Raw genomic sequence first — 22,200 nt, 5'->3', positions numbered from 1 at the left:
ATGACACAAACCTTGTTTTGCTTTCTTTTAATGAATCTGTTCAGCGTTGATTCGATAAAGTTTCCAGTTATGGAGAGTCTGCTGATTCTGCCTGTCTGTCAGATTGTGGAGGAGAGAAACGCACTGCAGGAGCAGCTTCAGGCAGAGACAGAGTTGTATGCTGAGGCTGAGGAGATGAGGGTCCGTCTGGCGGCGAAGAAGCAGGAGTTGGAGGAAATCCTCCATGAGATGGAGGCGAGGCTCGATGAAGAGGAGGAGCGTTCTCAGGGGCTGTTAGTGGAAAAGAAGAAGATGCAGCAGCAGATGCAGGTCAACATGTCTGTTTCGCACTGTTGTTCAGTTGGAGTTGTTATTGCTCGGGTAGCTGTGCTTTCACAGTGTGATAAAGCTGCTGGAGAAACTGAGGGTTCAGTCTTTTCATGCAGGAGTTGGAGGAACATTTGGAAGAGGAGGAAGACGCTCGTCAAAAACTGCACCTCGAGAAGGTTACCTGCGAGGGAAAGATCAAAAAGCTGGAGGATGATATTCTGGTAATGGAGGACCAGAACAACAAGCTGCTGAAGGTAAGTACTGGAAATCAGCATTTTTCAAAGTAAGTCACTTGGGAAACTAAATACATCACCGGCTTTGTGATGTTTTTGTAGGAGCGAAAGTTGCTAGAGGAGAGAGTTGCAGACTTCAGTGCTAACCTGGCAGAGGAAGAAGAAAAATCTAAGAATCTCACTAAGCTCAAAAATAAACACGAATCCATGATCTCTGAATTAGAAGGTAGTCACCTTGTATGCATTTGTAACGGTACTCATATCACATTTCTCATACACATCATTGAGTGGTATCTCTCTCGCACTAGTCCGCTTGAAGAAAGAGGAGAAGACCCGTCAGGAGCTGGATAAAGCTAAGCGCAAACTGGAGGCGGAGTCAAATGACCTACAGGAACAGATCGCTGACCTGCAGGCCCAGATCGCTGACCTCAAAGCTCAGCTTGCAAAGAAGGAGGAGGAGTTACAGAACGCCTTAGCCAGGTAGTGTCAGACTGGTGTATTTATTTCTTCAAAACAACACTAAGTTCTATCAGTTTTAATAGTTTAATATACTCTTGATTCTCACAGGTTGGAAGATGAGTCTGCCCAGAAAAACAATGCTCTGAAGAAGATCAGAGAGCTGGAAGGACACATCTCCGACCTGCAGGAGGACCTAGACTCTGAGCGGGCTGCCAGGAACAAGGCCGAGAAGATCAAACGGGACCTTGGGGAGGAGCTGGAGGCCCTCAAGTCTGAGCTAGAGGACACTCTGGACACCACTGCCACACAGCAGGAACTAAGGTTACACAAATATGTATTCAGAGGAATTTATAATACATTCACCTTTTAGATGATGAAGCTATCTTAGAGAAGAAAAAGATGACTAACAAAACATAACCAAAAAACAAAATGTGCATGCTTAAAAAAATACCTGTATTATCCATGTATCTGCCTACAGAGCCAAACGTGAGCATGAAGTGACCCAGCTGAAGAGAGCCATTGAGGAGGAGAACCGGACCCACGAGGCTCAAATACATGAGATGAGACAGAAACACACTCAGGCTGTTGAGGAGCTCAGTGAGCAGCTGGAACAGTCAAAACGAGTAAGGCCACTATTTTATGAATCATTCTTAATACCCAGCTGTCATTAGCTTTTTATTTCTTTAATTTCGTATTGAGGATTCTCTTTATTTTCCTCTGCTCAGGTCAAGTCAAACCTGGAGAAAGCAAAACAAGCTCTGGAGAAGGAAACGTCAGAGCTAACTATGGAGGTACGCTCACTGACCCAGGCCAAGCAAGATGGGGAGAACAAGAGGAAGAAGCTAGAAGGTCAGGTGACGGATCTTCAGTCCCGCTTCAACGACAGCGAGAAGCAGAAGGCTGAGCTGACAGAGCGCTGCTCCAAGATCACTGTAAATCACTTTCACTAATTATTTAACAACTGGAAAAAAATGTGAATCATTAAAAAAAAGAATGCCACAAAACTACGCTTGAAAAAGTAACAAACACATAATTTTTATTCCTGTACAGATTGAACTGGAGAGTGTGACAAACCTACTGAATGAAGCAGAAGGAAAGAACATCAAACTGAGCAAAGACGTGGCCAGCCTTACCTCCCAACTCCAAGACTCTCAGGTAACCGAACGTTTACTCTTAACATGTTGTTAATAACACCACACAAACATTTAGTCTTTGCTGTGACGATGAAATATATTAAACTTTAGAACAAACGCACTGACTACTGAACTCTTGTGTCTAACAGGAGCTGCTGGCTGAGGAGACACGCCAGAAATTGCAGTTCTCCACAAAGCTGCGACAGGCGGAAGACGACAAGAACAGCCTACAGGAGCAGCTTGAAGAGGAGATGGAGGCAAAGAGGAACGTGGAGAGACACGTGTCCACTCTCAACATCCAGGTCAGAGGCCGAACTCTGTTGATTAAGACTTTAAGAGAAATTGGCGGGAGCAAAATAAAGATAATATGATGGGAAAAAACTGGAGCGATATTGGAGTGAAGGTTTACTGTAAGCTAAAGCTCATAACAAGAAAACACTCTTGTACCATGTAGAAGATTCCTCTCTGTTACATAACAGTTTTGCTTTGTGTGCAGCTATCAGATGCAAAGAAGAAGATGGATGAAATGTCAGGCAACATTGAGCTGCTGGAGGAAGGAAAGAAGCGTCTGCAGAGAGATTTGGAGGCAGCGAACACTCAGTATGAAGAGAAGGCCTCAGCATACGACAAGCTGGAGAAGACCAAAAATCGTCTGCAGCAGGAGCTGGAGGACACGCTGATGGATCTGGACAACCAGAGGCAGAACGTTTCAAACCTGGAGAAGAAACAGAAGAAGTTTGACCAGGTCTGCTAAACCAGAAAACAAGCTTTTAAAATATCATTCATGGGATTGAGCCTGTTTTTAGAATTTCACAGTTAATTGTAGTCAAGATTGTGACTTTATTATATAAGATTATATGCACAGTAAAACAGATTTGTTAAATTCATAGTTATTTGTTTCTTTGATCTCCAGATGCTGGCCGAAGAGAAGAGTGTCTCCAGTAAATATGCAGACGAGCGAGACCGTGCTGAAGCTGAGGCCAGAGAGAAGGAGACCAAAGCTCTGTCCCTGGCAAGGGCTCTAGAAGAGGCTCAGGACTCCAGAGAGGAGCTGGAGAGAGCCAACAAGGCCCTAAAAGCAGAGATGGAGGACCTGATCAGCTCCAAGGATGATGTGGGAAAAAATGTTAGTGTTGGAACATCTTTCACTCACTTGGCACTGGTCAATAGATCTGCAGGCTGAAAGTCTGTAGTTACAGGTATATGTTTACAGTGTCTAGAGCTTTCCAGTTAATTTAAAATGTATTGATGGAAGGTCCATGAGCTGGAGAAGTCCAAACGAGGCCTGGAAGCCCAGGTGGAGGAGATGAAGACGCAGCTGGAGGAGCTAGAGGACGAACTGCAGGCGGCTGAGGATGCCAAGTTGCGTCTGGAGGTCAACATGCAGGCTCTGAAGGCCCAGTTTGAGAGAGACCTCCAGGGAAGAGATGAGATGGGAGAGGAGAAGAAGAGGCAGCTGATCAAGCAGGTAAATAAAAGCCTTCATTCTTATACCAGAAGGATGTGAATGATTTATTATCAAAGAATGCTATTTCAGCGTCAGTAATCATTGCAATGATGCACACTGGCTGCAGGTCCGTGAGTTGGAGACGGAGTTGGAGGATGAACGTAAGCAGAGGGCCACAGCAGCAGCAGCCAAGAAGAAGCTGGAGATAGACATGAAAGATCTGGAGGGACAGATCGAGACAGCCAATAAGGGACGTGATGAGGCTATCAAGCAGCTCCGCAAGCTCCAGGTCAGAGCAAAGGACACTGAGAAAATTCAGCACAGAAGAATTTATATAAATACTGTATGGGTCTTTTAGTTTTCACTGTAATTTTTTAGATGCATATTTACATTAAAGCATATGTTGTAGTGAAGGTTTTTATTTTAAAGGTAAAATGTTTTTGGATTTTTTTTTAACTTGGAAGCAAACACATGTAAAACTTAACTTGTTGTTTTCTTGAAATAAACTTGTAGATATGTAGACAAACATCTTCTTAAGGGAAAATTCCCCGGTTTTGGCTAGTAACTGTGACTTTAAAGGGAAATGTCAAAACACTAAAATAAGATATGATCACTAAGAGAAGCACTTGAAAACAGGACTTGGTATCATCAAACACAGATCATCTGCCTCAAGTATCGTAAATATACTTGAAACATTATCTGATGTCTTTTCTCTGTTTCTCTTCATCCCTCCAGGCCCAGATGAAGGACTACCAGAGGGAGCTGGAAGATGCTCGTGCTGCTCGAGAAGAGGTGCTGACCACCGCAAAGGAGAGCGAGAAGAAGGCCAAGAGTCTGGAGGCTGAGCTCATGCAGCTACAGGAGGTAAGGCTGTCGATTCCTAACAAGGCAAGAACCTCTCTGGGAGCCGGGGCTCAAAATAATGAATGTATGTGTTTGCAGGAACTGGCTGCAGCTGAGAGAGGACGGAAGCAAGCAGAGGCTGAAAGAGACGAACTGTCCGATGAGCTGGCGAGCAACACCTCTGGAAAGTAGGTGTAGAGTTCACTCTGTTGCTTTGTCTGTGAAGTGAACCATGAAAAAAAGATGGTGGCATTTCTTACCATGCTCTCTGTGCTCAGGTCAGCCTTGTCAGATGAGAAGCGTCGCCTGGAAGCTAAGATCGCCCAGCTAGAGGAGGAGCTGGAGGAGGAGCAAAGCAACATGGAGATCCTCAATGACAGGCTGAGGAAGAGCACACAACAGGTGATAAGACTGTAGCAGACATGATTCATGAAGTGTTAAAGCACTGGGCAGAGTTCTCATCCCTCTCTTTGCACGTACTCCACCCACAGGTGGATCAGCTGAACAATGAGCTGCAGACGGAGCGCACCACCTCCCAGAAGAACGAGAGCGCTCGGCAGCAGTTGGACCGCCAGAACAAGGAGCTGAAGGCCAAGCTCCAGGAGATGGAGAACCAGGTCAAGTCCAAGTTCAAGTCCTCCATCTCTGCCTTGGAGGCTAAAGTGGCACAGCTGGAGGAGCAGCTGGAGCAGGAGAACAGGTCAGGGACACATAAACACAGAGCATACCGTATGTTTGATGAATAAAAAAATATTTACTTTTTTTGGTGGTTTTACCTTCTTTAAATTGTATCAGCTGTACTCATATTCATTTCCTCTTAACTCTTGTCCATCTTGTCTCAGGGATAAGCAGACAACTGCCAAGAATATGCGCCAGAAAGACAAGAAGCTCAAGGACCTGATGTTGCAGGTGGAAGACGAAAGAAAACAGGCAGAGCAGTACAAAGACCAGGTACAGTCACGGAAACGTTTTTGTGCACGAACAAGAAAATAAATGCAGCTTTGATTGTGCTTGTCAGTGCCGAGTTAGCATATTCGCTTTGTTCACTCACCAGGCAGAAAAGTCAAACACTCGCATGAAGCAGCTGAAGCGGCAGCTAGAGGAATCGGAGGAGGAGTCTCAGCGTGCCACAGCAGCCCGCAGGAAGCTGCAGCGGGAGCTGGATGAAGCCACTGAGGCCAACGACGCCATGACCCGCGAGATCGGCTCTCTCAAGAACAAACTCAGGTAGGATAAAACGCCAAAGGGTCGTTCTGCTGATGGAGGTGATGTTCACCTGCTATTTCCATGATGCCACAACAGGACACAGACATTGCAGTAAGAGGTTGGGATGCTGTGTAAAATGTAAATAACTGAATGTAATGCTTTGCAGATCAGTTTAACCTGAAATACTACAAAGACAACAGGCTAGGTCTCCATGGTAACTTAGGTTTTAACATGACATAACCTGGTCGGTTTCAGAGTTTTGGCTTAAAATCAGCTGGAGGAACCACATTTTTATTATTACGTTTTTTAAACCATGCTTTGCTTGCAGTATAGACTCTGTGGTGAAGCACTATGTTTTTATATACATACCTTACTAAAACCCCTGAATGAAGCTCAACTGTACACAGCACTATGCTCATCTTATTTGCAGCCCGAGTGTTAGTAAGGTCTTTATCACCAGCTCCTTTGGTGGTACTCAATGTATCTAATTTTATGCAGAGCAAGTAAAGAAGCTAAATGGCACCAGCCCCCCTCCCTTTATATGCAAGAACACTCAGAGCCTGAAGCAGAAACTCTTTCACTTGAAAGTTGACTGTTAAATAATTTTCATGGTACCAGTTACCTCTGAATGAGGATTTAGGTTTTGTCGAGTCAGCTAACACAAAGAAACTCTGGCTTCGCTGAACTTCCTTCGTAGTAAAACCCTTGAGTCTCAAACTGTGCTGTTGGAAGAAGGAACTAAACCTGTTAAACATATTTTTGACATGATTCTCGCATCAAAATTTAAAAAACTGTATATTTGAAAAGCAAAATTAACAAAATTGCTCAGTTTCAAAAATCTAAATGTCTTTTCTGCTTCTTTCAATCAAACAGGCTTCGAGTTATTTGCAAATCTTAGCATTCTGCTCTAACATTTTATAAAGCATCCAAACTTTTTTGTAGCCACAGTTGTACACAAACAACAGTTTACAGATTTGCCAAACTGTAGACAGGTTAAAGCACATTTATTAGTTTTAAATGCTCTCAGTTAAGCTACATTTCAGTGCTACAGAGCATAATTAATGTCATTCAAAGGGATGTAAATGAACACTTGAAGCATTCACATTCTTTCTAAAGTTGATGAGCGGAAACAAAACAATCATGTCCATCTCTATTCCAGAGGCAACCCTGAACCCAAGGAGTAACGCAGCAGGTATCTCTGCGCCTAAAAGTTACCCCATCACTATTTCTCATTAACATACCATAACTTTTCATTCCCCGTGCACACCCTTAATGCTCTCATTTCTTTCACTGAGCCTAACTGAGGGAAATGTGGCTATCAGAGATGTAACTGAAAAATTCTGAGTCCCAAGTCATATTGCACCATTTGGTTTCCATTGTACCCATTTCCTGGGGTCATATTTTTCCTCAGTGCTTGGTTTAACTGCCGTAAACCAAACTCATTTTCCTGACCAAGGAGTTAAAATGAGTTACAAAGATAACCAGCGTGCTTTACCCGTAACCGAAGCACAACCTGTACATTCTGTACTTCATCAACGCTCCTTTTGCAGTGTGCAAACACCCAACTGGTTTTCAAATGAACTTAACCAACACAGAGCCTATTGCATCCCCTCACTGTGACAATGTTTCTTTCTGTTTGTGTCTTGTGTACTTTTTTGTCCTATTTTAGGCGTGGAAATGAGCCCCCCTTTAGCAGCACACCTCGGCGCATAGGCGGAGGCCGAAGGGTGGTCGAGGATGCCTCAGAGGAGGACACCGACTCCCAAAGCGACTTCAATGGAACAAAGTCCGCTGACTAAGGGACTTTTTAAAAAACCATATATGAGAAATACTGTTCAGGGCAAAGCCTGCCACTTAAAACAAAGAAAAAGCCTATTATGCTATCTATCTGTCCTCTTGTTTCAGAGCACCTTTTCTTGACACAAAAACAATCAGGACATGATTTCAACTTAGTGGGGTCGTCTAGTGGTTATGCTTTTGTGTGATTTGCTGGGGGTTTTTTTCCCTTTTCTATTTTCACTGTTTTGTTTTTTTTTTACTGCACTGACACAAACATAGGAGCCTCTAATTAACACCCACTTAGTACTTAAAGCAGTGACAAAGTGTAAATCTACAGATGTAGAACTATTATCAGTTACCATCGTCCTGTTGCCTGTGACTGCTGTTATTGTTCCAGAGCACCACTCTAGGGTTTCAGATTGGATGCATAGACAGATATTTCAATCCCCAGTCTGCTTCTAGTCAGCAGTGTTGTTTATTACCCCCACCAAGGAAAAACATTTTTAGCTTCCGTCATATTATTTGTGCCTCTCATGTGTCCAAACCTGTTTAGAGACGCGGTTTATGAAATGTTTGAGGTCAGACAAGGTTTTCGGTTACTGTTAACCAGAAAACTGAGTCACATATCAACATGGAGCACTAAGCAACGCTCAGATCTTCTTTCAGTAGCTTTCCTTTCTCCAGATTTACTGTACTTAGAAACAAAAAGTCCCTGATCACCCTAAACTAAGTCAATCTCATTTTATAATTTTCTTTGTATTCAACAAATGTTTACATGGCACTTTTTGTATCCATTACCTATTGAACCACCTGCACAAGAAATAAAGAAAAAAAATAGTTTGACTTTCTCCTTTTAATGTTTCTGTCTTGGTCAGTAACTCACTCACATTATTCACATCTGCTCAGTTTAGTAGAAAAAGAAAAAACGACTGCAAACCAGCAGGACGAAAGTTGGGTATAGTACCTCAGGCACAAACAGTTTAAAGTCAGCATACAGAAGCAGCTGCAGGCGTCCTAAACAAACAGCCAGTACACAGTGATTACAAGGATTACAACTGGAAGTAGCTCAAGGAAGATTAAAGGGGACCAGTTATGCTTCCCTTTACTTTCTGTCACACTTATAGACGAAACAAGGCCAAAGTTTCTGTCTACTCTGTATGTCGTTAAAGAGGATATCCTTAATGTGTTCATTTCAGTGAGGTTCAAAACTTCCGTTTAGGAGGGAGCAGACATAAGAGAAAAAAAAAAAGCTGGCCTAAATTAAGATCTACAATAACTTGTTTCAGGCAGTGGATAAACTCGGACTGTAAAAAGGTCCTGAATGAGACAAATGATGATTATTTTTAACTGTGTGACCTTCATAGCGCCTCGGTTACACTCAAGAACATTAATATGACTGTAGAAACAAGCATTACAGGCCCCCTTTAAACTGTCCTGCAAACAGGAGGACCTCCAGATTTCAGATGTTACAAGTTAATTCCTACACAAAGGCTACAGTGCAGTATACAGTGATAGCTACTGTATAAAGGTCATATTTAGATATGCAACTTTAATATTTGCTTAATGAGCTGCTGGATGGCAGTAGTGACAAGATCCATTTAAACAGAAACATTTCAGGGAAAAGCATAGCTGTCACATCAGAATCGCTCCATTTCCTAATTTCAAAGTCTTCTTTATACCTACACAAATATACGAACAGTGCTAATTTGACCATTTCAAAATCTATTATTGCTTATCATGTTTACCATATGTCCACCATGTAAGTCTAAGTGGCAGAAAGAGATACTATACATTCAAGTGCCTGTCTAAAATATACTGTCAGCTACCATCAGTAAAAAGGTTTATGATAACATTAGATCATAAATCTTCAGCATGATAAATTTTATCTTTTATAACCCCAGTAAAGCAGAAAATAGTTGGTGTGTGAAATGGTTGGAGGGAGGTAATAGGAAGGACCCGAATGATAACGAAATGGGGTTGGGGGGTATACTAAATGCTATTACTTTAACCACCATGAAGTCAAGTGGCACCCCTCACGATGAAAATCTGACAGAGACGATGATCTGTTTCGGTATTTTAACACCTGGATCAGCCGTGGCACTGCAGCAAAGCGAGAGCCCAAAAACTGAAGAAGTAACAGCAGTGATGAAGGCTGGCTGAAATACTAACGCCAATTCATGGCAGGAAGTAATTCATTGTCAGCTCATTCATTCACCCAGTCTGAAATATTTTTAAACCAAAATATCAATCTGTGTTCTTCAAGACATGATGGGAAACGATAAACACAGAAAAGGCCAATGACAAAGCTAAACCATGTTTTTCATATATATCTCAAAGAAAAACAAACCTATTGCTTTTGTTATTTTCAGTTTTCCCATTTATCACAGCTTTGGTTTTGACTTGGTCACAAACACAATATTTGCTCAACTTTTCCATAAACAATACTCCAGATTCTTGGTCCCTATACCAGGGTCACTTTCCAGTGCTTTTAATTATTAAAACTGTTCCTTACATGGATAATGATTAATAGGCTAGTGCACTAGATTAGTGATGTAGGAGCAGAAATGTTTACAAAGCCCTGCTGTGCTTGATCCAACCACAGAAAACACAGAAGGTCCATGAGTTTTTTTTGTTTTTTTTTAAGTTAGCCACCACAGCATTAGAGATATAGTGGAAGATATGCTGCGAATGGTAGGGTCCACAGGATGTAGTGCTGCCTCCTGTGATATGGTGTGGTACAAGCCTGAGAGAGCAGAAGTTCGTGTGTTAATGGGCAGAGCCTCTCTCTTTGCTCAGTGAGGGCACGGTGCAAGGACAATCAGCAGGACGTACGGCGACAAGGAAGACAGCTCAGCTCAAAGTCCAGGGGTGTCATATGAGGAAGGTCAGGAGGGAGAGAGAAAGGAAGGGTTTTTTCCCCTCCCCTCTCATAGCAGTATCTTGACCCCTCCCTGTGGAGACTGGGCACCATGGGAGATCCCTCTTGGAGGAGCTGGTCCAAACTCTAACCGTTTCACCAAACTGAAAAACAAAGTTCAACTCATGAGCTAAAGCTGTACATTCAGAGTCACAATCTTTTTTCAAATGTAGTTACAGTCAAAGGCCTCAAGGCTTTGCATTTGGACTGTTGCCATCTTGTTTTTTGTTTGTTGTGTTTAACAAGCACAGGGTGGTTCTGACTGAGAGACCCATAACAATGCTTGTGAGTTAGTGGCTTATTAAACAAAGTTAGGCAGCCAGACCCTAAAGCATATCCTGCTTTATCATTCATTTCACATCTTGAATGGAGCCAGAATGCACAAAATAAACATCATGTTTGTTCAGTAAGACTTCAAATTAATGAATGACTTTATAAAGTCATCAGGAACATTTTTACTCATGTCATAAAAGTAAAGAGGGGAGCATCATTCTCCCATCGACCTTTTACAGAGTTCATTTTGCAACCCCCGGAGACGCCCCCTGCTGGCCATTACATCATGACATTACACATGTCACTGCTTGGGTTTAGCCCAACTTCATCTGGCTTTTCAGGCCCAGAGGCCACATCCATTTTTAACTCTGTTCCCCATAAAGATGACATTTGACGGCACCCCTGTGCTGGTGTTTTGACACCTCAGTATATATTGATAGACGTGGAAAAACAACCGTTGGAATAGTTTCCAGGTTTTGTGATGGGTAGCTGGACAGGCAGAGCTCACCCCCTCAACTTCTGATGCAAACCCGGCCATTTTGTTCCATATGCAGGCATGAAATATGACAGTAACTGCTCAGATCATAAAACAGCTTGAATAATTTCTCCTAGGAGAAGGTAAAGACTCTATGCATAGTCTATACAGGTTATAACTGGTGTAGAGACCTATATATGCCAACATTCAACTACACATTACCTCATGTATTACATTGTTTAGCTACAAACACCATTATCACCAGTTATCACTACCAGTTGGCAAAGTGGTAAAGATAAAAGGCACCTAATTTAAGGAAGTAAAATTAAAGTATCATGCAGATTCTGAAATATTCAAATAGCCATTAAGTTTTATTAAATTCTGTTAGCATGCAATAAGCTACTAAACTTTTTTCCAGGGACAATCAACAAAAATAGAATAATAAAACTCTAAAATACCAAACAGCAACTTTAAGAGCTGGAAATTAGGCAAACAGAGAAGTAACAAGGTGCAATCTGGATCCATAAGAAGGCCAATCATAAAGTATGCAGATAGCTAGACGTGTATTACTCAAAACAGATCTTCTACTGTAAACTCATGATGACATTCCCTCACCTGTCATACTGAGAAGGAGGGCTCAGGCCCACCGCCTGGAGCTCAGCACCTGCATCTAAACCCGAAGGACTGCCAGGACCAACTGTAAGCGCCGGTCTGTTGACGGATGTGTCGTACACAAAGTCTCGACAAGATGCCAACTTGGACTCCAAATTCTGGCAGGATTAAAATAAATAAATACAGAAATCAATAATAAAGACATACAAACCAACATAGCACTTTCAGTACAAGTATTAACTTTCTTACTCCAACTTTTCTGAGTAGTTCCCCAACGATGTTGAGTGCAGATATTCTAGCCGATGTAGTAAGCGGGGTTCCTGTTAGACTATCGCCTAAAACAACAACCACACATAAGCTGATAAACACATGTTTTTTTAGTATAGAGGTACTTATTAAGATAGAGTTTTATATTACCTCTCCGGATGTTGGAAGCTGGGGTTGTGACATATGAACTAATAGGTTTGGAGGGTGTGACGGGGATGGAAGGATTTCCAGCTGAGGGTAACATCGTATCAGGACGATCTGTGTCTTTGCCCAGGCTGCTGGATGGCCGTCTCTCCTTCTGTCGTACAGCCAGCTCATGGCGAAGGTCTGCCGCAAGTTACAGAAGTAACAGAATTTAAACCATCTTCTAACCAACCACCTATTATAGTTTTTCAGAAGTAATTTATATTTGTGGAAAAAGCTGGCATATGGGGCAGGCAAACATGATCAAAAACAAAAGTAAAGGTGACGCTGGTTGCACAATGAAACCTGACGACCAACTGCCGGTTCAGTTTCTCACAGCACATTAAAAGCACATACAATATATTAACTGTGATAGCGTTCCACACTTTAGAAAGATTCACCAAGTGAATTTCCACACACCATATAACACTAAAATATATGCCTATAGCTGTCTGTGAAGACCAGTTAAGCATAGACTCATAAACACTTATAAAACCCATTAAATTATTTTACCTAGGTTACTAGTTAAAACATATCCTATAAAATTATTATATATTAACAGTCAGGTGTACAATAAACGGGAAGAACAGGACATAAATAAAAACAGGAACTGCTGAATTAATCAAACTATCAAAATTCACTGAGTCAGTGATAAGAGAAATCAGCAGTTCTTGTGAACCTGAGAAGCTGCTTTGAGTGGATGATTGTGTGTACCTCTAGCTTCGTCCTTGAGCCTCTGAACAGACTCAAGCAGGTTCTCTTTCTCATCCAGCTCACTTTCAAGAAAGGCGTTTCTCTCAATGACCTGGTTCATCCGCTGCTCAAAGTCCTCCAGAGACATGATGGTAGCCCTGAGACAAGCAGAGAGGACATATTATGCAATATTGTTTATATATTGGCAAGTCTAACAGGCACAGCATGGCTGTGTGAACATGTACCAACTTTTAAGCACTGACCTTTTGGTTCTCTCCAGGTCATCATTGGATTGCTCTAACTCTCTGATATACTTCTGCAGATGATCTCTAACTGCTCTGGTCTCTCCCAGCTCTTCCTCAAGTGTTGATATGTGCCTCAAAGCATCAGAATGCTGGACTTCAAATTTCTCCTACAAAAAGCACAAGAACAAATAAATTGAAACTGACAGTGTCAGCTTGGCAAGGTCATGGCAAATTAATCAACACAGCTGCCGTTCATATTTTAATAAGAAAAGCTGACTATTTTATTAAACGTTGAGACAATAAACCCTTTAAAAAGTTCCCTCTCCCCACATTTGAGCATTTTTTGAACACACAACTGAATTTACTTTCTCCACTATGCTTATTTCCCCATGGACCACTGACTAAAATAGCAGTCAGCTGCTTTATACCCAGGCAGCAATTTTCCTAGTGGCAGTAGCAATAACAAGCTGAATGTTGGTAGGCTAAAAGCTGCTTGTGTGGGGTGTGTCTGTTCCAAATCCTCAATGTCACTAAGTGGAGCATCAGTGCTTGTGTCCCTCTATTAAGGGGCCACAGCCTACTTAAAATCAAGGTTGTCTACCTTTATGTTTTCCAGTTCTACACGAAGCCGGTGATTATCCTGCAGGAGCTCTTTGTTTCGACCCTCACATTGCTTCAGCTCTGTCTCAAGCTCAGCCTCATAGTCCCGACTCATCTGCTGGAATTCCTGCAGCTCCTCTTGAGCCTCCTCAGCCCTGGTGACAGAGCAATGTACAACACCTCCAAAATATCAGCTCAGCACATGTTAAGAATTATATAACAATAACTGCAGAAAGTAATTTCCTAAAAGTAAGTCCTCCGATTGTATGCCTTTTTTTAGTACCTTTGCTCGTATCTCTCTGCTTGCTCCTTCCAGAAGCCCAGCTCCTCTTCTAGGGATGCAAACTTGCGTGTTGTCGGCTCTACCATGTCTGCTGCTCCGAGTAAGGATGGAGGGAGGATTCAATCAAATTATAGCTTTCTCCTTTCTTAAATTACGTGGTTGTCTCACTTGGGGACACATCATTACAAAACCGTTAGCGAGTGCTAACTTTATTAGCTAACACAAATTACCTCCGCCGAACAATTTCCTTCACATACTTATGCCAAAAAAGGGATAACCAAAAAAATAGTTTTAAAGTTTATTTGTAGAATAGTAAAAAATGAAACGGAAACTTTTAAATCTAAATGCAATGTCAGAGAATGCATATGGCCCGGCTAAGTTTTTAGCTAACTTAAGCTAATATAGGCAGCTAACCGATCTAGTTCGATATGTGATTCTAAAGCTGCTCTAAACGGAACTAAACACACTCACCTGCATATGAAGGAACGATTAAAGCATGCTACAGCTAAGGGAATGTACTTCGATGTGATGATATTTTTTCCGGATTTATTGAGTATACGTATTGAGAATTGCACAAACTAATCCTTCGTTACCACGTCGATCGTCTCGCCAACCAAATAAATACGAACATTGAGTTCGTGAAGCTCATTGGGCAACACAGATGACGTTTTTAAAGATTAACCAATCATATGATTTAGCAGACCTGTAGGCCGGGAAGGCGGAGCCTCAAGCACAGTCCGTTGTTTCTGCTTTGTAAGGCGTTTATGATATTTCATACACTGCATTTATAATAAAAGAAATTATTGTATAGCCCTCACATTTAGATTTAGATTTTCTTTTTTTTGTTTGTTTGTTTTTTGTTTCAGTATTCTGCCCATATTACTACACCGACTGTCTGACAGGGAAAGTGAAATGGAATTGAAGCACTTTTTTCTTAATACATGATAAAGCGTAAAATGTTCTTGAGCTTTCATTCAGTCATCATTTATGTATGGGAAACATACAATGGTAGTGGCTCCACTGATGCTTTGTGTTATAAAAAAACAACAACAACAACAACTGTATTTCAGAAATGGCTGAGCTACTGTGATTTCTCCAAACAACTATCTCTAGGGTTTACAGAGTGCCTATACTACTTTAAACTAATAGGAAATAACTCAAATTACCACTTGTTCCAACCAATGTATGCAGAAGAACATCTCTGAATGTACAGCATGTCCAGCCTTGAAGCAGACAGGCTACAACTATATAAAATCACAGTGAGTGCCTCACTTGTCAGCTTACAACGGGAAACTGAGGCTACTCACACAGGTTGATCATAACTGGACATCAGTTTGGAAAAAAGTTCTGATGAGTCTCATTTTCTGCATTCAGACATTCAGATGGTAGGGTCAGAATTTGCCATGAACAGCATGAAAGCATGGCTCCATCCTACATTGTATCAATGGTTCACACTGCTGGTGGTGTAATGGTGTGGAAGATATTTTGCTGCCACATTTTGGTCCCCTTAGTACCAGTTTGGCATTGATAAAACACCACAGCCTACCTTCAATATTGCTGATTTATGCTATGATTTCAGTATGGATCAAAATCTCTATACCCTGTTGAATAGATGTCATTATAAATTAAGGCAGTTCTGAATGCAAAAGGTGTCCAATGTGCTACTAATAAGTTGTACCTATTAAAGTGGCCATGAGTGTGTATTAATTAAGTTAGAAATAAAAGGATAATAATCCAAAATGGTCATTCTGGCAGTGATACCATTAGTATTACAGTACTTGGAAAAATATAAATGTACCTTTCATGTAATTTGGACAGTTTAGGTTATATTTTAATTTTAGTGAGTGCAAACCAAAGTACATCATATACAGTATGCCAATGCTGATAACTTCACATTAGAAGGCAAAAATGCTTTACAACACAAACAAAAGTTCCAGTTTTTATAATATCAAGTGGTCTTAATTTATTGCGGCTTATTTTCAATAATTACACATGTAAACGAATAAAAACAAAGTATTAAGAAGCTTCCCTCATTCTATAATAAAAGATAGGAAGCAGCTGTCCGAAGAACATGGCTCACTTTGATTTAAAGGCAATTTGGATCCTGAGCAAAGACGTGTGCAAAAAAAAAATAAAATAGGAAATCCTATGTAGAAAAAATTGCGACACCTGCTCCACTTATCTCTGGAGTATTTCCATGCATTAAAGTAAGAAGGTAAGGTAAACTGAATTGGTCAAACTACAGGTTTGTAGCTTAACACGCTACAACAGCTCCAATAAAAACAAGTCCAAAGGAGTTCATCTCAGTGCTTCTTTTCCATCAGAGCATCCTCATCAGGTCATCTCATCAGAAGTAACAAGGCACTGGAGGAAGACAAAATAAGTATGATGTTAAATACAACACATTTATTTTGGCTCTCATCAGAACACTCAAGAGTTTATCCTTACATGAGAGTAACTATTCTTCAGCCTTATCCGTTTCTTTGTTGTCCTTGTGAGAGCACGTCTTCTTACTGTCTAAAACATCAGTCTTCACCTGCCCCAGAGATCGCAGTAGACACATGGTGTCAAACCCCTCATCATCAGCCTCTTGCAACAATTCAAGCACCTGTGGAAGAGACATTTTTCTAATTTTCCTAAGAAGAAAGGAACAACACAAACAAGTGCCCATGCTTCACCCACAGTTTTAGTGTTGAGACGCACCTGCAGACACTTAAAGGACTTAAGTGCGCTCAGGTTCTCATGCAGAAACAGCAGATAGATACTGAGGTCATTGTAGACGGGGGTGACCAGACCCAGAGCACCAAATCCTGGCAGCATCTCATAAGGCCGAAGGAAGCTGGAGCTTTGACGTGCTGGCCCAAGAGCAGCATACACCACTAATGGAGCAAGAATCACATACACTCCAAGGTTGATATAGCTGAGAAGCCTGAAAACACCAACTGCAACAAGCTTACACTGAACAGGAGACGGCACCATGCTGTCGTTCTTCAGCACTCCTGTCCGCAGGTCACACGGAAACTCATCCGTGAGAGAAGCTAGCAGGATGTAATAGCCAAGGTAGATACATGCAAGCAGGAGGATCAGCAGAGTTAGTCCCCGACATGCCAGGTACTTGACCACAAGTCTGTGAGAGAAGCGCTTGGTCTTTAAATACTGCTCCACTAAAGGGTATTTAAAGCAGCCTTCAGTCAGGTCCGAAGCACTGCAGCAGGAAAAAGGTAAATGAACAATTAGCATGAGATAAAATGACTTCAGTTTCATAGCACTTTGTGGAAAATAGTTTTTAAACTACATTTTGGGTTTTTTAATGATCACTAATATTCAAAAAATGCCCCACTTTGTATGTCAGGAGTGAAAGACAAGCATTTCTCCCTGCCAGCTTTGCTTCTTTAACACTACCACAAGATGGCACCAAAGATGCCATCACTCTTCAGCAGATACAAAATGAAAAGAATTCAGATGTCCTGTGTACTGCTGCCTACCTTTCACCAAATAGCAGGAAGACCCAGTTAGCAACAATAAAATAAATGAAGCATTTAGCAGCTTTAAAAATGTGAGTGTAGGATGACTAAATGTTCTCTACACGAATACAAATATGGTACATTTCTCTTATATTTTTACTTGTACATATCTGAGATTCTTTTCAACCTTTTCGATTTGGATTTATTTATTATTTATATTGTAAAGCCCGATGGCGAGTAAATGCACCGAAATTTCGTTCTGGTGTGCACTAACAGTTGTATGTTCTGAATAACAATAAAGTGGCTATTCTATTCTTTTCTATTCTAAATGACGTCTCTATAAACTGGCTGCATGTGTAAATTAATGGCCTCATATGTGTAGTTTGTCGTCAAAGTTCAAGCTAGCTCATACTATAATAAAAAAGTGGTAGACCAACATTTTAAATAAATACCTTCAGAAGACTTTGAAAAAAGGAGTCTCCCAGTCTAATCACCTGCCAAAATCTACAAGAGTAAAGCAGTTGAGTACATTGACTGTAGGTGATAACAAGGTGTTTACCTCTGTGTGCCTTCGGGTGCATCCTTGCTATCTAAAGAGGCTAAATTCTTGGCTAGTCTGATGGCACGATTATAAAAGCGGTCTAGCTCCTCCATGATAAAGCTGAGATCAGAGGAGAGGTGCGGAGCTGCTGTGAAGCGCCAGAACAAGGCGGGGATGTACATGAGGATGGCCAGTGAGAGCAGGATGTATGGGAAGAACTGTGGAAGTCACAGAAAGGAAGACAAATGTATTAGTAGCTTTATTTTGGCTAATATTACTTTATAATGTTTATTCTTTTAATATTATAAAGAAAATAATGTCTTTGCCGTTCTTTGGTGCCCTCGCAGATGTTTTAGGAAGCACTCGTCTGGCAAAACTTGATTATTATGTTTAATTTGATCATCACCAGATTATGATGTGGGTATATACAAGGTTGTAGTTCGTTTCAGTGTCTACTAAGTAGTTGTTTAAATAAATTTGTAATGTGCCTAGCATCTGTTGAAAATATGAGACTTATTTCATTATGGTTAATGTAATATCTAATTTAGCTATTCGAAGACCTACAAAATGAAAATTAATGACGTTTTACAAATGAAGAGGTAATTAATTAACAGAAGTATTAATCTGCCAATAAATTATAAAAAAAAAAACATTAACAACTGATAAAAAAAAACAAGTGATAAAAATAGCATTTCATTAAATTAAAACTGACATATAATCAGCAATGCACTAGTTATAAATTCGATTTCTAGTATAATTAGATTTCAGCATAGTATTATGTTTATTGTGCAGGTATAAATGAGCATACTATATGTGTAAAAGATTTATTGCACAGGTGTGTATATGTTTCAATACAAATTCCTGCACTTTAACATAACATTGCACCTTTTTTATAAACATGTCCAGTGCATTTGCTGTCTGTGTTTGGTTATACTGTGTGTACCTTGTGTAGCCACAGTGGCGAGCTGTCTGCTTGCTGCTGCACTGCTGCCCAACAAAAAGAGTCCACGTATCCAGCCTGTCTCCAGGAAAAGTTAGTGGGAGGAAAGCAGCTGATCTGGGTGCCTGAGGACCCAGAGGAAAACAAAGAATCAGTGCTAATGGGTGGCTTGTTTTTTCAGAAAAATTAATGCAGCCTTCTTTTTTCTGCACTCATGGTCCAGTTGCTTTGAATTGCTTTCAGCATATTTTGAGCCAATAATTACGTCATCGCCTGTTGTGGCAGGGATTCAAAGTATGCACAATTAAGAAAAAAATGCCCCTCATACTCAGTGGACAGGAACATCTTCCATGTGTTTTCTGTTCACTAGATACAACCACACCAACTATCAGTTATTTGAGCTCCAGCATCAGAGCAATGACCTTTTGATGTTTAGCAAAAGTGCAAATTTTGAAATTTTGTAAATAAAACAAAATAAAATGTAAGATGACAGTCGTCATTTTGGTGTCCTGACTTCTTTTAAATACAGTCTGTGATCCTGTTGCCATGCGTTAACTTGTATTGTTTGGGTTTTACCTCTCCCATCTTTTCACGCACTTGTTTGGTATTTTATTATTTATGTAACTAACCTTTGGAACTAAGAAACTGGAACTAAGAAGTAAATTCACTGCTTTTCTGCAATTTTCATACTTAGCCAAGCCACCCAAATTCCCACACGGGACCCTGTGGCATGCTGATGTTTGACACCCATCCTATGGCATCCCATTTCTGCTTAAAAATAAGCCAATTCACAACTCAGTGTTTCTATAGCTCAGAAGACTTTCCTTCCTGCAGCTATTTTTTTTGTGACTGCCACACTATTTTTAATTGGGAACATTAATAATAGATTTTGAACCACTTTGCATTTCAACCTCAGAAGCACAACAGTAGTTCCCACAAGGCTTGCAGAGTAATGATCCATCTGGTCTGATTATGGACAGTGTGTTGGACTATGAGCATTGTGACCTAAGGGGATTATGTAGATTTGTGAAACTGCTGATGGAGCTAGATTTTTGTTTACACTCCAGAGGGAGGTATGCAGATCAAACTTGTGCCATATGTGTTTGTGTCTTTTCTCGCACTCATTGCATTCAGAAACAAGCTCATCCATGAAAAGAACACGTGTGTCAGCATGCCACTGTTTTCACCATCATCATCATCAGCACCAGCAGCAGCTGCAGAGGCAGCAGGATGCTTGCCTCACTGTCTGGGAGTGAAAGGAGCAGACGGGTGGAGACTCAAACCACACCTTCTTCCACACCTCTGTCCTTCTGCATAGTAAAACACTCATCTTCACCCTACACTCTATGTCAGTTTGATTTTATTTAAGGAACAATAAGTTTCCCTGCCGGGATTGCATTTTCCCACATAATGAAACTGTCTCTTCACACATTTAACTCACCCACTGAGACCTCCTGAGCAAAGGCGAGCGAGATGAGGAACAAAGGCAGTCCCACCGCCAGAAACGTGACTATTTTGTCCACAGCCAACTCGAGACGGATGCCTTTGTACTTGGTCTCCGTCGGGTCCTTTAACAAAAAGTCGGAAAAGACGTACTCGGTGGCTACGTGTGCGATCGCCATGTCAGACGGGAACAAAAAGTCGGTGCCGTCTAATTGATGGGAGAGTCCGTTTCTTTTCAATTAAGCAAACAGCTTCTGGTGTTTCAACGATGTCGAGTCGCTCTCACGGTGGATAGTGTATGTATAAAAGGACAAAAATAACGGACCCACGTCCGTTCACAACGGGGCTGATGGTTGAACCTGTTTCCCTGCCTACCCCAGACATCAACGGGAGGGGATTGGGGGGTCTGCCAGCCACTAGGGAGCGCTATTGTTCCGTTATACTCGACCGCTCAAAGCTTCTTTTTTTAAAAACGAACAAACAAAATAAACCAACAACAAAACTTTGGGGGGCAAAGGTGGGGCTTCTATACAGACATTCACTCCACATTACACCGTATCTATGCCAACTAAGAATAATTAATTAAATTAACACCCACATCACCGTACTCTGGAAGAAAGCTGGAAAGAATTCTGGCAGGAACAGAGACAACACGCAAGAAAGGCCCACGATAGTCAGGCTGAGGGTTTCCATGAGAAGATAAGTAAGACTATCAATAACAATGTTATTAAGATACTTCCTACCAAATGAAAACAACCATTAATTCAACAGTGCTTCCTTTCAGAATGTAATACCACCATTAGGACACTGCATTGCTATGTTTTCATAAAGACATAATGCTCCACCAACAAAAAACATTGCTTAATATTTTGCATGTTTAATCTATAAAAGCAATAATAAATGATAAGCAATAATAACATAAAAAGCATACTGATGGTATGGTCTGAGTATGTATCCTTGGATGTTGTGACTACATGTCGTTTTTGTGTGTGTGTGTCAATGGAAAATTGTACTTAGTAGTCAGTATAATCTTTTAATGATATAAGTTTGCATATGGTAGAATACTGCATGTAATCATTTGTGTTTAGAAGTATATAGTTGGTGGCATATTGAAAGAATATCTCATCCTAGGAGGTCTGTAACATTCCAGGGTGTTCTGGCGTTCACCCCCACATCCTAGGAGCATGGGAGAGGTTGTACCTTGTCTTATTGTTTTACGGTAGGATTAATGTAGCTATGTCAGTTTTAGTCTAAGTGCTTTTTTACATATAGATGAACTGTTGGTATTTCCAGACCAGCAGGTTAAGGGAAGTCGTTTATGGGGTCACACTCTGAAACACACATACACACACACATACACACACGTACACCTCCACATTCCAATGTAAGGAACAAACGCTCACTGAAGCATATAAATAAAGACCAGGGCAGTCCTCGGGGCGAGTCTCAGTTCTGGAGGCTGCCCTTGCTAGCAAGAAGTTCTGTGTGTTTCTCTTCTCTGAGTCTCTACTGAAGAAGTGTTTTAGAGTATATCTCTTAACAGTGTGTGTGTGTGTGTGTGTGTGTGTGTGTGTGTGTGTGTGTGTGTGTGTGTGTGTGTGTGTGTGTGTAACACAAAATATTACCATAGTCTTAGTGGGCATGTGCTGGAATAAGAGCATGTGAAATTTACGACACAATGTGTTGTAGAACAGTAAGTAGAAAAGTAAGCACTTATAGAAGTAACATTTAATGATTACTTGTCTAGCTCAATAACAGTCAGTGTGTTAGAGTCTATAACCATGCAATGGTTGGTCCAGGGTGACTGAATCTTTTAAGCTCAATTATATTGTTGCACAGTGTTATATTTTGAAGT

The 22,200-nt window shown here is 41.0% G+C and overlaps 3 protein-coding genes across 7 annotated transcripts in view; 1 reads left to right on the top strand and 2 right to left on the bottom strand.

Moving 5' to 3' along the window:
• myh11a (myosin, heavy chain 11a, smooth muscle) overlaps positions 1 to 8,174 on the top strand; it is a 35,031-nt gene extending 26,857 nt beyond the window's left edge. For 3 of the 4 annotated variants that reach the window (XM_080881560.1, XM_080881562.1, XM_080881561.1), the window contains 20 exons: positions 103 to 309; positions 426 to 563; positions 645 to 768; positions 851 to 1,022; positions 1,110 to 1,322; positions 1,480 to 1,624; positions 1,727 to 1,933; positions 2,052 to 2,156; positions 2,284 to 2,436; positions 2,631 to 2,879; positions 3,048 to 3,260; positions 3,390 to 3,602; positions 3,709 to 3,870; positions 4,317 to 4,445; positions 4,524 to 4,612; positions 4,703 to 4,826; positions 4,916 to 5,124; positions 5,267 to 5,375; positions 5,479 to 5,651; positions 7,300 to 8,174. In XM_080881560.1, coding sequence (XP_080737686.1) covers positions 103 to 309; positions 426 to 563; positions 645 to 768; positions 851 to 1,022; positions 1,110 to 1,322; positions 1,480 to 1,624; positions 1,727 to 1,933; positions 2,052 to 2,156; positions 2,284 to 2,436; positions 2,631 to 2,879; positions 3,048 to 3,260; positions 3,390 to 3,602; positions 3,709 to 3,870; positions 4,317 to 4,445; positions 4,524 to 4,612; positions 4,703 to 4,826; positions 4,916 to 5,124; positions 5,267 to 5,375; positions 5,479 to 5,651; positions 7,300 to 7,429 — 3,264 coding nt within the window. In that variant the 3' untranslated portion in view covers positions 7,430 to 8,174. Of the gene's footprint in view, positions 1 to 102; positions 310 to 425; positions 564 to 644; positions 769 to 850; positions 1,023 to 1,109; positions 1,323 to 1,479; positions 1,625 to 1,726; positions 1,934 to 2,051; positions 2,157 to 2,283; positions 2,437 to 2,630; positions 2,880 to 3,047; positions 3,261 to 3,389; positions 3,603 to 3,708; positions 3,871 to 4,316; positions 4,446 to 4,523; positions 4,613 to 4,702; positions 4,827 to 4,915; positions 5,125 to 5,266; positions 5,376 to 5,478; positions 5,652 to 6,789; positions 6,823 to 7,299 lie in introns of all 4 variants that reach the window. The other variant, XM_080881563.1, reaches the window with a different exon arrangement.
• Positions 8,175 to 8,315: 141 nt separating this feature from the next.
• LOC308396347 (nuclear distribution protein nudE homolog 1-like) lies at positions 8,316 to 14,574 on the bottom strand. The gene is made up of 9 exons (XM_080881567.1): positions 14,429 to 14,574; positions 13,958 to 14,048; positions 13,676 to 13,829; positions 13,093 to 13,241; positions 12,851 to 12,987; positions 12,104 to 12,280; positions 11,936 to 12,021; positions 11,690 to 11,844; positions 8,316 to 10,430 (listed from the first exon to the last, which is right to left on the bottom strand). The coding sequence occupies exons 2-9, from the start codon at positions 14,041 to 14,043 to the stop codon at positions 10,337 to 10,339; spliced, it is 1,038 nt and encodes a 345-aa protein (XP_080737693.1). The 5' UTR covers positions 14,044 to 14,048; positions 14,429 to 14,574; the 3' UTR covers positions 8,316 to 10,336.
• Positions 14,575 to 15,781: 1,207 nt separating this feature from the next.
• On the bottom strand, positions 15,782 to 21,680 carry LOC308396238 (pannexin-1-like). 2 transcript variants are annotated; one of them, XM_080881400.1, is made up of 7 exons: positions 20,344 to 21,680; positions 18,906 to 19,027; positions 17,981 to 18,180; positions 16,915 to 17,162; positions 16,661 to 16,836; positions 16,406 to 16,565; positions 15,782 to 16,321 (listed from the first exon to the last, which is right to left on the bottom strand). In XM_080881400.1, the coding sequence occupies exons 1-6, from the start codon at positions 20,522 to 20,524 to the stop codon at positions 16,416 to 16,418; spliced, it is 1,077 nt and encodes a 358-aa protein (XP_080737526.1). In that variant the 5' UTR covers positions 20,525 to 21,680; the 3' UTR covers positions 15,782 to 16,321; positions 16,406 to 16,415. The 2 variants fall into 2 exon arrangements, with proteins under 2 accessions (XP_080737526.1, XP_080737525.1); XM_080881399.1 differs by having other exon boundaries at positions 15,783 to 16,321; positions 16,661 to 17,162; positions 20,344 to 21,679.
• Positions 21,681 to 22,200: the final 520 nt, after the last annotated feature.

Source organism: Rhamphochromis sp. 'chilingali' (genome assembly GCF_963969265.1).
Source record: "Rhamphochromis sp. 'chilingali' genome assembly, chromosome: 4".
In the NCBI taxonomy this organism is placed as follows: Eukaryota; Metazoa; Chordata; class Actinopteri; order Cichliformes; family Cichlidae; genus Rhamphochromis; species Rhamphochromis sp. 'chilingali'.
Note: the sequence above shows the minus strand (reverse complement) of the source record. Positions and strands in the feature narration are given on the sequence as shown.